This window comes from Scyliorhinus torazame, chromosome 27 (genome assembly GCF_047496885.1).
Source record: "Scyliorhinus torazame isolate Kashiwa2021f chromosome 27, sScyTor2.1, whole genome shotgun sequence".
In the NCBI taxonomy this organism is placed as follows: domain Eukaryota; kingdom Metazoa; phylum Chordata; class Chondrichthyes; order Carcharhiniformes; family Scyliorhinidae; genus Scyliorhinus; species Scyliorhinus torazame.
In genome coordinates, this window is record NC_092733.1 from 36,734,425 (window position 1) to 36,751,038 (window position 16,614).

Genomic DNA, 16,614 nt, shown 5'->3' on the forward strand with positions numbered 1-16,614 from the left:
ACACTCACTCACTCACCCTGACACTATCCCGAGCAATGCCAGCTCACTCACTCACATGGTGACACTATCCCGAGCAGTGCCAGCTCACACTCACTCACACTGACACTATCTGGAGCAGTGCCAGCTCACACTCACTCACACGGTGACACTATCCCGAGCAGTGCCAGCTCACACTCACTCACACGGTGACACTAACCCGAGCATTGCCAGCTCACACTCAACATGCTGACACTATCCCTAGCAGTGGCAGCTCACACTCACACATGGTGACACTGTCCAGAGCAGTGCCAGCTCACACTCACTCACACCCTGACACTATCCCGAGCAGTGCCAGCTCACACGCAACACGGTGACACTATCCCGAGCAGTGCCAGCTCACACTCACTCACACCCTGACACTATCCTGAGCAGTGCCAGCTCACACTCACATGCTGACACTTTCCCGAGCAGTGCCAGCTCACACTCACACGGTGACACCAGCCTGAGCAATGCCAGCTCACACTCACTCACACCCTGACACTATCCTGAGCAGTGCCAGCTCACACCCTGACACTATCCCGAGCAGTGCCAACCCACACTCACTCACACCCTGACACTATCCCGAGCAGTGCCAACTCACACTCACTCACTCCCTGACACTATCCTGAGCAGTGCCAACTCACACTCACTCACACGGTGACATTATTCCGAGCAGTGCCAACTCACACTCACTCACACCCTGACACTATCCCGAGCAGTGCCAACTCACACTCACTCACTCACACCCTGACACTATCCCGAGCAGTGCCAACTCACACTCACTCACACCCTGACACTATCCCGAGCAATGCCAGCTCACTTACTCACACGGTGACACTATCCTGAGCAGTGCCAGCTCACACTCACTCACACTGACACTATCCGGAGCAGTGCCAGCTCACACTCACTCACACGGTGACTCTATCCCGAGCAGTGTCAGCTCACACTCAACATGCTGACACTATCCCGAGCAGTGCCAGCTCACAAGCAACACGATGACACTATCCCGAGCAGTGCCAGCTCACACTCACTCACACCCTGACACTATCCTGAGCAGTGCCAGCTCACACTCACATGCTGACACTATCCCGAATAGTGCCCACTCACACGGTGACACCAGCCTTGCCAATGCCAGCTCACACTCACTCACACCCTGACACTATCCCGAGCAGTGCCAGCTCACACTCACTCACACCCTGACACTATCCCGAGCAGTGCCAGCTCACACTCACTCACACCCTGACACTATCCCGAGCAGTGCCAGCTCACACTCACTCATACGGTGATACTATCCCGAGCAATGCCAGCTCACACTCACTCACACGGTGACACCAGCCTGAGCAATGCCAGCTCACACTCACTCACACGGTGACACCAGCCTGAGCAATGCCAGCTCACACTCACTCACACGGTGACTCTATCCTGAGCAGTGCCAACGCACACTCACTCACACCCTGACACTAACCCGAGCAGTGCCAGCTCACACTCACTCACACGGTGACACTATCCCGAGCAGTGCCAGCTCACACTCACTCACACGGTGATACTATCCTGAGCAATGCCAGCTCACACTCACTCACACGGTGACACTAACCCGAGCAATGCCAGCTCACACTCACTCACACGGTGACACCAGCCTGAGCAATGCCAGCTCACACTCAACATGCTGACACTATCCCTAGCAGTGGCAGCTCACACTCACACATGGTGACACTGTCCAGAGCAGTGCCAGCTTACACTCACTCACACCCTGACACTATCCTGAGCAGTGCCAGCTCACATTCAACATGCTGACACTATCCCGAGCAGTGCCAGCTCACACTCACTCACACCCTGACACTATCCTGAGCAATGCCAGCTCACACTCACTCACACGGTGATACTATCCCGAGCAATGCCAGCTCACACTCACTCACACGGTGACACTATCCCGAGCAATGCCAGCTCACACTCACTCACACAGTGACACTATCCCGAGCAGTGCCAACTCACACTCACTCACACCCTGACACTATCCCGAGCAATGCCAGCTCACACTCACTCACACGGTGATACTATCCCGAGCAATGCCAGCTCACACTCACTCTGCTACTCACGTGAAGGATGTTGGTGGACTGATAGAAGATTTTCACGTACGGTTTTAAAATGTCAAAGTGGAAGGCGGGGGTCAGGAGTCGTCGGTGGCGAGCCCACCGCTCCCCTTTACTGACCAGCAGACCATCACCTGATAGGAGGAAGAGGAAAGGTCAGGGGTGCCAATGGCAGGAGTTCAAAGTGAACCGCAGGGCATTGTGGGTGGGGCATTCAGAACTCGGGGCGTTGGGGGCGGGGGGCGCTGTAACTCACTGGGTAGCCCGCTCGCCTCGGGGGTGGGGGGGGTCTGAAGGCTGTGGGTTCAAGTCTCACTCGGGGTGCAGTTCTGCCACCGTCACGACATAAATATTCCGGACATACCCTGACAAAGACTATCTTAAATCCTCCTCAAAATGTAGGAGGACCTTCGAGCTTTCAGTGGGCGAGTAACAACAAATTAATTTCAGTAACATGAGGGCAGGATGGCTACGGTCCGGACAGAGGCCATTTGGCCCATCGTACTGGTGCTGGCTGAAGGAGTAATGTCCCTGGTCCCATTCCACCGCCTTCTCCCCGTCACCCTGCGCATTCTCCCTTTTCAGTCAATGATCCAATTCCTTTTTGAAGGTCTTGATTCTCTTTCCTCACATAGTGGTCACTCAGAAATGAAATGAAAATGGCTCATTGTCACAAGTCGGCTTCAAATGAAGTTACCGTGAAAAGCCCCTAGTCGCCACATTCCGGCGCCTGTTCGGGGAGGCTGGTGCGGGAATTGAACCGTGCTGCTGGCCTGCCTGGGTCTGCTTTCAAAGCCAGCGATTTAGCCCAGTGTGCTAAACCAGCCCCCAAGGCAGACGTTCATAGCGAGTAATTCCTGGAACAGGTCACTCGGGGCTTATAGCTCGAGGTGGGCACCGCTCCACATCAAACCGGGCTGGGCAGGAGACTCTCCCGCTCTTGCCGCCAGCCATTGGGGTGTTGGGGACGATTTTGCAGGTTGGCATCTACGACCTGTTTGGCCGGGTTACGGACGCACCTTCCTCGGCCGTCAAGTCCTGGGGCGGGACTCGAACCTGGAGCGTCCGGCTCAGAGGCAGGGACGTGAACCCACTGCCCCACAGGACCTCCAGGGGCTAGTCTAAATAAAATGGCTGGAGAAGGAAGATCTATCACTGAACAGCAAATACAGGGTTTATTTTTTTTCCCCCAAGTTCACAAAAATCACAAGGTAAACGATGCAAACAACCAGACTCGGGGGGCTAAAGGTCAAGGAGGTTCAAAAAACAGAAGGGACAGTGTGGTGGTATGTATTAGGGGTAATGTGGTACCTGTGAAGCCGAGAGGCTATTGGCTGACAGGTCCCGGGTCCTGGTTGGATCTGCCGACTTCTGGCTCCGCCCTGAAGGCGGAGTATAAGAGCTCGAGCCTCTCCCCGCAGCCTCATTCTGTTGCTGAGCTGCTGGGGACAAGTCTCGCTTAATAAAGCCTAGATCGACTTCATCGCTCCTCGTCTCGCGCAAGTCATTGTGCGCTACAGACAGTTTCTGGATATGTTCGATTTTTAGGTTTACGAATACTCGACACGTCAGCGGGTGAAGTACTTCAGAGGATTTGTGGTGACATCAGGATATCTTGACAGGAAATCGAGGCTTTCTTTGAGGAATTTTACCTGGAAACCTCTCCCCACCACACAAAAGCCAAGCAGTGCTCCCCCTAAACCAAGCAGTGCTCCCCCTCCCCACAACCCCCCCCCCCCCCACTCGCAAAGCACCCTTCTTGCACCATCTTCCAACTGAATCCTGCCCACGTTACCCACAGGCACTGGCGCCATCGCGGATGGGCGCCACCTGCTGGAGGAAGACAAAAGAGACGAGATACAAAATGGCCACTGCTTACCCAACCAAGGCTTGAGGAAACCGTAGAATAGTGTGTCCTTCGGGGCAATAGGAGCTGAAACGGAGGGGGTTGAAACCAAGTTTTAGGAGCTTATATAATTAGAAACAGTAAATGCTATTCAGCTCGGGTGGGGTTAGTTTGAATCTGTGCGGAGGTGAATTGTACACCCTGCTGTCCCTGCTGTTAATATGTCGCCCAGTTTTACCTTGGTCGCCACTTGTCCTGTCCCATTGCGGAGTCAGTCGCTGACCTGGTGTCTGCGGCACGCAGAGGGGAACTCAATAAAACATTTCGGGAATGAAGAACAGCGGGAATGGTGGCCCGAGCTGGCCGTGTACGCCTCAAAATGGAGACCCCAGCATTCCTGCTGCCTGCGTTGCTGATCTTTACTGGCATTTGAACATTTCAAACGGTTCTCCCCTCCCCACCCCACCCCAAGGTCTGGTCCCTCAGAGTGAGAACATGTTGGGGGGGGGGGGCAGCGCTCCAGCGTCTCCCGCCTTCATGCCAACGCGGTCACCCCGTGCGCTCCCTCCAAGGACCCCCTTGTCGTCTCTGGTACCCCATGAATAATTAGGCAGCGCTCAGTGAGGCACGGTCAGCTTATACAGGCGAAGGAAAACGGGTCCTGGAGACCAGCCGGGCGTCCCGTTTGGCGCCACGATAGAATTTGCCCGTCACGGCAAAGGGCGGGACTCGGTGAAAGTCCGTCCACCGAGACCAGGAGAGGAGATCCCACTAGAGCGCAGGCAGCCCCCTTGGGGGATCCCAGAAAATGGGGTCTTTTTCAGGTTGGCAGCCGGTGACCAGTGGTGTGCCTCGGGTCTGTGCTGGGACCACAACCTTTCACAATATACATAAATGATCTGGAGGAAGGAACTGAAGGCACTGTCGCTACGTTTGCAGATGATACAAAGATCTGTAGAGGGGCAGGTAGTATTGAGGAAGCAGGCGGGCTGCAGAAAGACTTGGACAGATTAGGAGATTGGCAAATAAGTGGCTATGTGAAAAGTGTGAGGTTATGCATTTTGGAAGGAGGAATGGAGACATAGACTATCTTCTAAATGGGGAAATGCTGAGGAAATCAGAAGCACAAAGGGACTTGGGAGTCCTTGTTCAAGATTCTCTTCAGGTTAACGTGCAGGTTCAGTCGGCAGTTAGGAAGGCAAATGCAATGTTAGCATTCATGTCGGGAGGGGTTGAATACAAGATGAAGGATGTACTTCTGATGCTGTATAAGGCTCTGGTCAGACCCCATTTGGAGTACCGTGAGCAGTTTTGGGCCCCGTATCTAAGGAAGGATGTGCTAGCCTGGGAAAGGGTCCAGAGGAGGTTCACAAGAATGATCCCTGGAATGAAGAGCTTGTTGTATGAGAAACGGTTGAGGACTCTGGGTCTGTACTCGGAGTTTAGAAGGATGATGGGGGATCTTATTGAAACTTAAAGGATACTGTGAGGCCTGGATAGAGTGGACGTGGAGAGGATGTTTCCACTTGTAGTAAAAACTAGAACCAGAGGACACAATCTCAGACTAAAGAGACGATCCTTCAAAACAAGAGATGAGGAGGAATTTCTTCAGCCAGAGGGTGGTGAATCTGTGGAACTCGTTGCCGCAGAAGACTGTGGAGGCCAAATCACTGAGTGTCTTTAAGACAAATGTTTTTTATAAATTTAGTGTACCCAATTAATTTTTTCCAATTAAGGGGCAATTTAGCGTGGCCAATCCACCTAGCCTGCACATCTTTGGGTTGTGAGGGCGAAACCCACGCAAACACGGGGAGAATGTGCAAACTCCACACGGACAGTGACCCAGAGCTGGGATCGAACCTGGGACCTCGGTGCCGTGAGGCTGCAGGGGTAACCCACTGCGCCACCGTGCCGCCCTCCAGATAGGTTCTTGATTAATGAGGGGATCAGGGGTTATGGGGAGAAGGCAGGAGAATGGGGATGATTGAATGGCTGAGCAGACTCGCTGGGCCGAGTGGCCAAATTCTGCTCCTATGTCTCATGGTCTATGGTGCGAGGGGGTGGGGGGTGAGAGCCCATCAGGGGGAGCCTTCCACCCTCGAAAACAGGCTTCAGGAGAAATGCCTGGTAGACGGCTGTGTTGGAGGTTCCTGCCCTCTCCATCCACCACCATCTTTCTTTAATCAGTTGCTGTCTCCGAAGGTCAAATTGCTCTGCCTTTTTCTGCTTATAGGCATTTAAAAAAAATTAATTTATGGGTGTCCCAGGCTCACCCAGCATTTATTGCCCATCCCTAATTGCCCCTGAGAAGGTGGTGGGGAGCTGCCTTCTTTAACCGCTGCAATCCTGGTGGTGTAAGTACATCCACAGCGCTGTTAGGGAGGGAGCTCCAGGGTGTTGACCCAGCGACAGTGAATCTAATCGCCCAAAGGGTAACCCCTTCATTCCGATGGCCACCCATCTTTGAAGTACGGCTTTTCCTGTAGAACTGAAGGTTCTTGTGGTTTCAGATTCCTTGTGATCAGGTAGCTGCCTGATCAGGCCGTTGGGAGCGCAACTTCTGTTCACAGAAACCAAGCTTGGGGCAGCACCGTGGCGCAGTGGTTAGCACTGCTGCCTCACGGCGCCGAGGTCCCAGGATCGATCCCGGCTCTGGGTCACTGTCCGTGCGGAGTTTGCACATTCTCCCCGTGTCTGCATGGGTTTCGCCCCCACAACCGAAAGATGTGCAGGCTAGGTGGATTGGCCGCTTTAAATTGCCCCTTAATTGGAAAAATGAATTGGGTACTCTAAATTTATTCTTTTTTAAAAAACGAATCAAAGCTAGTGGGTAAAGCGAACACCAAGGCTGAAGAACTTTTCTTTGTTGGGCGGGTTTATTGACTTGTTGAGTTTCACAGCCCTCCTCCCACTCAATCCAGTGTCCCACCCGTCCCCTATTGGTATGCACTCGAAGACAATGCACATCAATCACCAGTTTCTCTTCACCGTAATACAATTGACAGAAACAAACATTGACAATTTAATTAACAACTGTGTCCCAACACCTGTGTGTACACAATGTAGAGTGTGTCTCACCACCTCACAGTGTGTACACAATGTGGAGTGTGTCTCACCACCTCACAGCGTGTACACAATGTAGAGTGTGTCTCGCCACCTCACAGCGTGTACACAATGTAGAGAGTGTCTCACCACCTCACAGCGTGTACACAATGTAGAGACTGTCTCACCACCTCACAGTGTGTACACAATGTAGAGAGTGTCTCACCACCTCACAGCATGTACACAATGTAGAGAGTGTCTCACCACCTCACAGCGTGTACACAATGTAGAGACTGTCTCACCACCTCACAGTGTGTACACAATGTAGAGAGTTTCTCACCACCTCACAGCGTGTACACAATGTAGAGAGTGTCTCACCATCTCACAGCATGTACACAATGTAGAGTGTCTCATCACCTCACAGCGTGTACACAATGTAGAGTGTCTCACCACCTCAGTGTGTACACAATGTAGAGAGTGTCTCACCACCTCACAGCGTGTATACAATGTAGAGAGTGTCTCACCACCTCACTGTGTACACAATGTGGAGAGTGTCTCACCACCTCACAGCGTGTACACAATGTAGAGAGTGTCTCACCACCTCACAGTGTGTACACAATGTAGAGAGTGTCTCATCACCTCACAGCGTGTACACAATGTAGAGTGTCTCACCACATCAGTGTGTACACAATGTAGAGAGTGTCTCACCACCTCACAGCGTGTACACACTGTAGAGAGTGTCTCACCACCTCACTGTGTACACAATGTGGAGAGTGTCTCACCACCTCACAGCATGTACACAATGTGGAGAGTGTCTCACCACCTCACAGTGTGTACACAATGTAGAGAGTGTCTCACCACCTCACTGTGTACACAATGTAGTGTCCCACCACCTCACAGCATGTACACAATGTGGAGAGTGTCTCACCACCTCAGTGTGTACACAATGTGGAGAGTGTCTCACCACCTCACAGCGCGTACACAATGTAGAGAGTGTCTCACCACCTCAGTGTGTACACAATGTAGAGAGTGTCTCCCCAACTCACAGCACGTACACAATGTAGAGAGTGTCTCACCACCTCACAGCGTGTACACAATGTAGAGAGTGTCTCACCACCTCATTGTGTACACAATGTATGTCCCACCACCTCACAGTGTGTACACAATGTAGAGAGTGTCTCACCACCTCACAGCGTGTACACAATGTAGAGTGTGTCTCATCACCTCACAGCGTGTACACAATGTAGAGAGTGTCTCACCATCTCACAGCATGTACACAATGTAGAGTGTCTCATCACCTCACAGCCTGTACACAATGTAGAGTGTCTCACCACCTCAGTGTCAACACAATGTAGAGAGTGTCTCACCACCTCACAGCGTGTACACAATGTAGAGAGTGTCTCACCACCTCACTGTGTACACAATGTGGTGAGTGTCTCACCACCTCACAGCGTGTACACAATGTAGAGAGTGTCTCACCACCTCAGTGTGTACACAATGTAGAGAGTGTCTCATCACCTCACAGCGTGTACACAATGTAGAGTGTCTCACCACCTCAGTGTGTACACAATGTAGAGAGTGTCTCACCACCTCACAGCGTGTACACACTGTAGAGAGTGTCTCCCCACCTCACTGTGTACACAATGTGGAGAGTGTCTCACCACCTCACAGTGTGTACACAATGTGGAGAGTGTCTCACCACCTCAGTGTGTACACAATGTAGAGAGTGTCTCCCCAACTCACAGCACGTACACAATGTAGAGAGTGTCTCACCACCTCATAGTGTGTACACAATGTGGAGAGTGTCCCACCACCTCACAGTTTGTACACAATGTAGAGAGTGTCTCACCACCTCACTGTGTACACAATGTAGTGTCCCACCACCTCACAGCATGTACACAATGTAGAGAGTGTCTCACCACCTCAGTGTGTACACAATGTGGAGAGTGTCTCACCACCTCACAGCGTGTACACTATGTGGAGAGTGTCTCACGACCTCAGTGTGTACACAATGTAGAGAGTGTCTCACCACCTCACAGTGTGTGCACAATGTAGAGAGTGTCTCACCACCTCACTGTGTACACAATGTAGTGTCCCACCACCTCACAGCATGTACACAATGTAGAGAGTGTCTCACCACCTCATTGTGTACACAATGTACGTCCCACCACCTCACAGTGTGTACACAATGTAGAGAGTGTCTCACCACCTCACAGCGTGTACACAATGTAGAGTGTGTCTCATCACCTCACAGCGTGTACACAATGTAGAGAGTGTCTCACCATCTCACAGCATGTACACAATGTAGAGTGTCTCATCACCTCACAGCCTGTACACAATGTAGAGTGTCTCACCACCTCAGTGTCTACACAATGTAGAGAGTGTCTCACCACCTCACAGCGTGTACACAATGTAGAGAGTGTCTCACCACCTCACTGTGTACACAATGTGGAGAGTGTCTCACCACCTCACAGCGTGTACACAATGTAGAGAGTGTCTCACCACCTCAGTGTGTACACAATGTAGAGAGCGTCTCATCACCTCACAGCGTGTACACAATGTAGAGTGTCTCACCACCTCAGTGTGTACACAATGTAGAGAGTGTCTCACCACCTCACAGCGTGTACACACTGTAGAGAGTGTCTCACCACCTCACTGTGTACACAATGTGGAGAGTGTCTCACCACCTCACAGCATGTACACAATGTGGAGAGTGTCTCACCACCTCACAGTGTGTACACAATGTAGAGAGTGTCTCACCACTTCACTGTGTACACAATGTAGTGTCCCACCACCTCACAGCATGTACACAATGTAGAGAGTATCTCACCACCTCACTGTGTACACAATGTGGAGAGTGTCTCACCACCTCACAGCATGTACACAATGTAGAGAGTGTCTCACCACCTCACAGCATGTACACAATGTAGAGAGTGTCTCACCACCTCCCTGTGTACACAATGTAGTGTCCCACCACCTCACAGCATGTGCACAATGTAGAGAGTGTCTCACCACCTCATTGTGTACACAATGTAGTGTCCCACCACCTCACTGCGTGTACACAATGTAGAGAGTGTCTCACCACCTCACAGCATGTACACAATGTAGAGTGTCTCACCACCTCATTGTGTACACACTGTAGTGTCGCACCACCTCACTGTGTGTACACAATGTAGAGATTGTCTCACCAGCTCACTGTGTGTACACAATGTAGAGAGTGTCTCACCCCCTCACAGCGTGTACACAATGTAGAGAGTGTCTCACCCCCTCACAGTGTGTACACAATGTAGAGAGTGTCTCCCCACCTCACAGTGTGTACACAATGTAGAGCGTGTCTCACCACCTCAGTGTGTACACAATGTAGAGAGTCTCACCACCTCAGTGTGTACACAATGTAGAGAGTGTCTCACCATCTCACTGTGTACACAATGTAGTGTCCCACCACCTCACTGTGTACACAATGTAGAGAGTGTCTCACCACGTCACCGTGTACACAATGTAGAGAGTGTCTCGCCACCTCAGTGTGTACACAACGTAGAGAGTGCCTCACCACCTCAAGGCGTGTACACAATGTAGAGAGTGTCTCACCACCTCAGTGTGTACACAATGTAGAGAGTGTCTCACCACCTCACAGTGTGTACACAATGTAGAGAGTGTCTCACCACCTCACTGTGTACACAATGTGGAGAGTGTCTCACCACCTCACAGTGTGTACACAATGTAGAGAGTGTCTCACCACCTCACAGCATGTACACAATGTAGAGAGTGTCTCACCACCTCATTGTGTATACAATGTAGTGTCCCACCACCTCACTGTGTGTACACAATGTAGAGAGTGTATCATCACCTCACAGTGTGTACACAATGTGGAGAGTGTCTCACCACCTCACAGTTTGTACACAATGTGGAGAGTGTCTCACCACCTCACAGCATGTACACAATGTAGAGAGTGTCTCACCACCTCATTGTGTACACTGTAGTGTCCCACCACCTCACTGTGTGTACACAATGTAGAGAGTGTCTCACCACCTCACAGTGTGTACACATTGTAGAGAGTGTCTCACCACCTCAGTGTGTACACAATGTAGAGAGTGTCTCACCACCTCACAGCGCGTACACAATGTAGAGGGTGTCTCACCACCTCACAGTGTCTACACAATGTAGAGAGTGTCTCATCACCTCACAGTGTGTACACAATGTAGAGAGTGTCTCCCCACCTCACAGTGTGTACACAATGTAGAGCGTATCTCACCACCTCAGTGTGTACACAATGTAGAGAGTGTCTCACCACCTCAGTGTGTACACAATGTAGAGAGTGTCTCACCACCTCACTGTGTACACAATGTAGTGTCCCACCACCTCACTGTGTACATAATGTAGAGAGTGTCTCACCACGTCACCGTGTACACAATGTAGAGTTTCTCACCACCTCACAGCGTGTACACAATGTAGAGTGTCTCACCACCTCAGTGTGTACACAATGTAGAGAGTGTCTCACCACCTCACAGCATGAACACAATGTAGAGAGTGTCTCACCACCTCATTGTGTACACAATGTAGTGTCCCACCACCTCACTGTGTGTACACAATGTAGAGAGTGTCTCACCACCTCACAGTGTGTACACAATGTAGAGAGTGTCTCACCACCTGCGTGTACACAATGTAGAGAGTGTCTCACCACCTCACAGCATGTACACAATGTAGAGAGTGTCTCACCACCTCACAGCGTGTACACAATGTAGAGAGTGTCTCACCACCTCAGTGTGTACACAATGTAGAGAGTGTCTCACCACCTCACAGCGTGTACACAATGTAGAGTGTCTCACCACCTAACAGCGTGTACACAATGTAGAGAGTGTCTCACCACCTCACAGTGTGTACACAATGTAGAGAGTGTCTCACCACCTCACAGCGTGTCCACAATGTAGAGTGTGTCTCATCACCTCACAGCGTGTACACAATGTAGAGAGTGTCTCACCATCTCACAGCATGTACACAATGTAGAGTGTCTCATCACCTCAGTGTGTACACAATGTAGAGAGTGTCTCACCACCTCACAGCGTGTACACAATGTAGAGAGTGTCTCACCACCTCACTGTGTACACAATGTGGAGAGTGTCTCACCACCTCACAGCGTGTACACAATGTAGAGAGTGTCTCACCACCTCACAGTGGGTACACAATGTAGAGAGTGTCTCACCACCTCACAGCGTGTACACACTGTAGAGAGTGTCTCACCACCTCACTGTGTACACAATGTGGAGAGTGTCTCACCACCTCACAGCATGTACACAATGTGGAGAGTGTCTCACCACCTCACAGTGTGTACACAATGTAGAGAGTGTCTCACCACCTCACAGCGTGTACGCAATGTAGTGTCCCACCACCTCACAGCATGTACACAATGTGGAGAGTGTCTCACCACCTCAGTGTGTACACAATGTAGAGAGTGTCTCCCCAACTCACAGCATGTACACAATGTAGAGAGTGTCTCACCACCTCACTGTGTACACAATGTGGAGAGTGTCTCACCACCTCACAGCGCGTACACAATGTAGAGAGTGTCTCACCACCTCACAGCGTGTACACAATGTAGAGAGTGTCTCACCACCTCACAGTGTGTACACAATGTGGAGAGTGTCTCACCACCTCACTGTGTACACAATGTGGAGAGTGTCTCACCACCTCATAGTGTGTACACAATGTAGAGAGTGTCTCACCAACTCAGTGTGTACACAATGTGGAGAGTGTCTCACCACCTCACAGCGTGTACACTATGTGGAGAGTGTCTCACGACCTCAGTGTGTACACAATGTAGAGAGTGTCTCACCACCTCACAGTGTGTACACAATGTAGAGAGTGTCTCACCACCTCACTGTGTACACAATGTAGTGTCCCACCACCTCACAGCATGTACACAATGTAGAGAGTGTCTCACCACCTCATTGTGTACACAATGTATGTCCCACCACCTCACTGTGTGTACACAATGTAGAGAGTGTCTCATCACCTCACAGTGTGTACACAATGTAGAGAGTGTCTCACCACCTCACTGTGTACACAATGTGGAGAGTGTCTCACCACCTCATAGTGTGTACGCAATGTGGAGAGTGTCTCACCACCTCAGTGTGTACACAATGTAGAGAGTGTCTCGCCACCTCACACCATGTACACAATGTAGAGAGTGTCTCACCACCTCACTGTGTACACAATGTGGAGAGTGTCTCACCACCTCACAGCACGTACACAATGTAGAGAGTGTCTCACCACCTCACAGCATGTACACAATGTAGAGAGTGTCTCCCCAATCACTGTGTGTACACAATGTAGAGAGTGTCCCACCACCTCACTGTGTACACAATGTAGAGAGTGTCTCACCACCTCACTGTGTACACAATGTAGAGCGTGTCTCACCACCTCACTGTGTACACAATGTAGAGAGTGTCTCACCACCTGTGTGTACACAATGTAGAGAGTGTCTCACCACCTCACAGCGTGTACACAATGTAGAGAGTGTCTCACCACCTCACAGCGTGTACACAATGTAGAGAGTGTCTCACCACCTCACAGCGTGTACACAATGTCAGTACATTACTGACGGCCTACGCCATTGCAAACATAGAAGTGGTGCTTTCCCACAGTAATTTTGCAATGCCAGCTGCCTGGTCGGGTAGGTGCCTCCCAGCGTGGGTTACAAGGATGCAGGAGAATGGGCCAATACCAGTGGGGAGTTAAGGTGGGTCATGAAACCAACAGCAAACATTTTCCTTGCACACACGGTGTCAGCAGCAGTGTGAAGGATGGAAATGTGGGACTAGTCATTGCCTCTACAAGCAGGCCATGGATGTAGTGAGACATCAGATGGGATACTATCACAAAGAGAAGAGTCATCTCCAAAATCCTGTAATCATGGAATGATAGAGCCTGATTGACCCAATGTTCTATTGAAGAAGCGCCCGACTAGAATCATAGATTCCCTACAGTGCAGAAGGAGGCTATCTGGCCCACCGGGTCTTCACCCATCCTCCGAAGGAGCACCCCACCTGTCCTCGCAACGCCCCCTAACCTGCACATCTTCGGACAGTAAGGGGCAACTTAGCGCGGCCAATCCACCTAACCTGCACATGGGAGGACTGTAGGAGGAAGCCGGAGCAGCCGGAGGAAACCCCCGCAGACACGGGGAGAAAGTGCAAACTCCACACAGGCAGTCACCCGAGGCTGGAATCGAACCCTGGGTCCCTGGCGCAGTGAGGCAACAGTGCTAACCACCGTGCCGCCCCCAACGAGCGTCAGATTCTGCATTTGAATTAGGAAATGCTCCTCGAACACTTTCACTTACACTCAACCACTGAACCAAAGTGCACATTCGTTAAACATTAAACCATGTGCATCAACAAAGGTCAGTTCATCATTAATCTCCCCTCCATAGGACGAAAACATTCGACCAACTTGTCCAAATAGCTGTGGGAGGGAAATCCTTCGATGCCCCAACCTGTGGCATTTATTGCCGGGCTTCATCCAGCCCCAGTTGAGTTTTTGGTGAACTTTGACCCATGGGCTTGGCGGTGTGCCGGGCACCAACACCGGGAACCGTCAGGGGTAGAGTTCCTCATGCGACAGTGGGCAGGGGTGGTTGACGGATAATTGGCCAGAGGTTGTGAGGGGGCGGCTGGGACCAGGGGATGGAATCCAGATGAATATTCCCTCACACCTCCAAGTGGTCATCTCAGGACTGGCATTGCTGGGGTGGTGGAGGGGGGGGGGGGGGGGGGTGGTCACGTAATCGCAGCAGTAATACAGAGGCCCGGACTAACGCCCTTGAGGGATGGGAATTCAATTTGCAATTGAAAACTAGTCTCAGTAACGGTGACCACAACACCGTCATCAATGATCTGGTTCACTACTGCACCTTTCGGAAGGAAATCTGCCGTCCTTACCCGGTCTGGCCTACAAGTGACTCCAGACCCACAGCAAATGTGGCTGACTCTTAAGTCCCCTCTGAAATGGCCAAGGAAGTCTCTCTGTTGTACCAAACTGCAGCAAAAGTCAAAAAGGAGCTGAATGAGGATCAGGAGAAGGACACTCGGTCCCTTGAACCTACTACCCCAATCAAATAAGATCATGGCTGATCGGACTGTAACCTAAACCCCACATTCTTGCCGACCCCCGCTAACTTTTTTTCTTAGGATTGGGTTTTACGTTGGCCTTGAAAGGGGCGGGGCTTACATTCGCTGAAAGGTCCCACCCTTCAGAGGTCGCCCTAATCCCAGAATAATTTTTCAGCCCCCCCACCAAGTAGAATTGCTGACAAGGCCCCCGTTCCTCCCCACCTCCTGAATCACTGGCAAAGGCACCACCCCCTCCCAAGTGAGCAACAGCCGGTTATGAGCTCGCCAAATGCCCCTCCACTTCAGGCCCAGCCTCCTTGGCAGTGACAACTTGGCCTCTAGAGGAGGGGGCAAGGGGTGAGTACTCTTCCTACACTTTCCTCCAGGGTGCTGAGGGGGATCCTTCAAGGGAGGGCGGTGGGGACTCAGGTCAGGGGTCTTTCCCAGGAGTCTTCCATTTAACTTGGTGGAAACCTCTAACATGCTTTTTCATAGTCAATTTCATTGCCCTTCATCTTTTTCGAGCGTCTGCATGCTTAGAAGGCAAAAAGCTTTGAACTGCATTGTTTACATTCAATTTTACAGTCCATTGCCTTTTATAAACCTCTCGATTAGATGGTCAGGTCCAGGATACTTCAATGGAAGGATTACTATTTGTTTATATAATTCTACAGGGTCCATTAACTCTGAAGTACTTCCTCTTCTGAGCAGATGTTCTTTCTAAGCACAATTTTTTTTAAAAAAAGAGGCGGTGTCTTTGCTGTGAAGAGCTCCCTAGAAACACCAGGCACGGGGACAGCACTCAGACGTCCAGAATCATTCCCGTTTTTGCCCTCACGCCCGATTCAACGGGCCATCGCGATTCCTGCACGGGGCTAGTGGTCCTGGAGAACCCCCCCCGGGGGCCTCGTCGTCTCACCAGTGCTCTTCGTACCTGAACACCAGCCTTTTGTGAATCATGCACTAGGACACCCAGATCCCTCTGCACCTCCGAGCTCAGCTACCTCGCACCATTCAGATAATATGTAGCAACACTAGAGGGACTGCAGCGGTTCAAGGTGGTGGCTCACTACCACTTTTCTCAAGGGCAATTAGGGAAGGGCAATGAATGCTGGCCCAGCCAGCGACGCCGACATCCTGTGAACGGATTATTTTTACAGAAGAGACCAGAGGGTAGATTGCCAATACTCTCGGGCTGAGAATATAGTGGGCGGGGAACATGAGGAATTGGAAACAAAGCAGGCTAAACAAAGGGCTGGTCTGAATCTGCAGAGGGTAGTGGGTGCCTGGAACTCGCTGCCGGAGGAGGTGGTGGAAGCAGGGACGATAGTGACGTTTAAGGGCATCTTGACAAATACATGAATAGGATGGGAATAGAGGGATACGGACCCAGGAAGTGTGGAAGATTGTAGTTTAGTCGGGCAGCATGGTCGGCACGGGCTTGGAGGGCCGAAGGGCCTGTTCCTGTGCTGTACATTTCTTTGTTCTTTGTTCTTTGTTCTTTGTACTC

The 16,614-nt window shown here is 51.2% G+C and overlaps 2 protein-coding genes across 5 annotated transcripts in view; both read right to left on the reverse strand.

Annotated features, from left to right (window-relative positions):
• Positions 1-16,614, reverse strand: part of LOC140403402 (uncharacterized) — a 960,939-nt gene that overhangs the window by 787,558 nt on the left and 156,767 nt on the right. The gene's annotated exons all lie outside the window — the stretch shown is intronic.
• cyp4f3 (cytochrome P450, family 4, subfamily F, polypeptide 3) overlaps positions 1-16,614 on the reverse strand; it is an 83,536-nt gene that overhangs the window by 38,830 nt on the left and 28,092 nt on the right. For all 4 annotated transcript variants that reach the window (XM_072491260.1, XM_072491259.1, XM_072491258.1 and 1 more), the window contains 2 exons: positions 3,988-4,041; positions 2,115-2,242 (listed from right to left, as the gene is read on the reverse strand). In XM_072491260.1, coding sequence (XP_072347361.1) covers positions 2,115-2,242; positions 3,988-4,041 — 182 coding nt within the window. The remainder of the gene's footprint in view (positions 1-2,114; positions 2,243-3,987; positions 4,042-16,614) is intronic.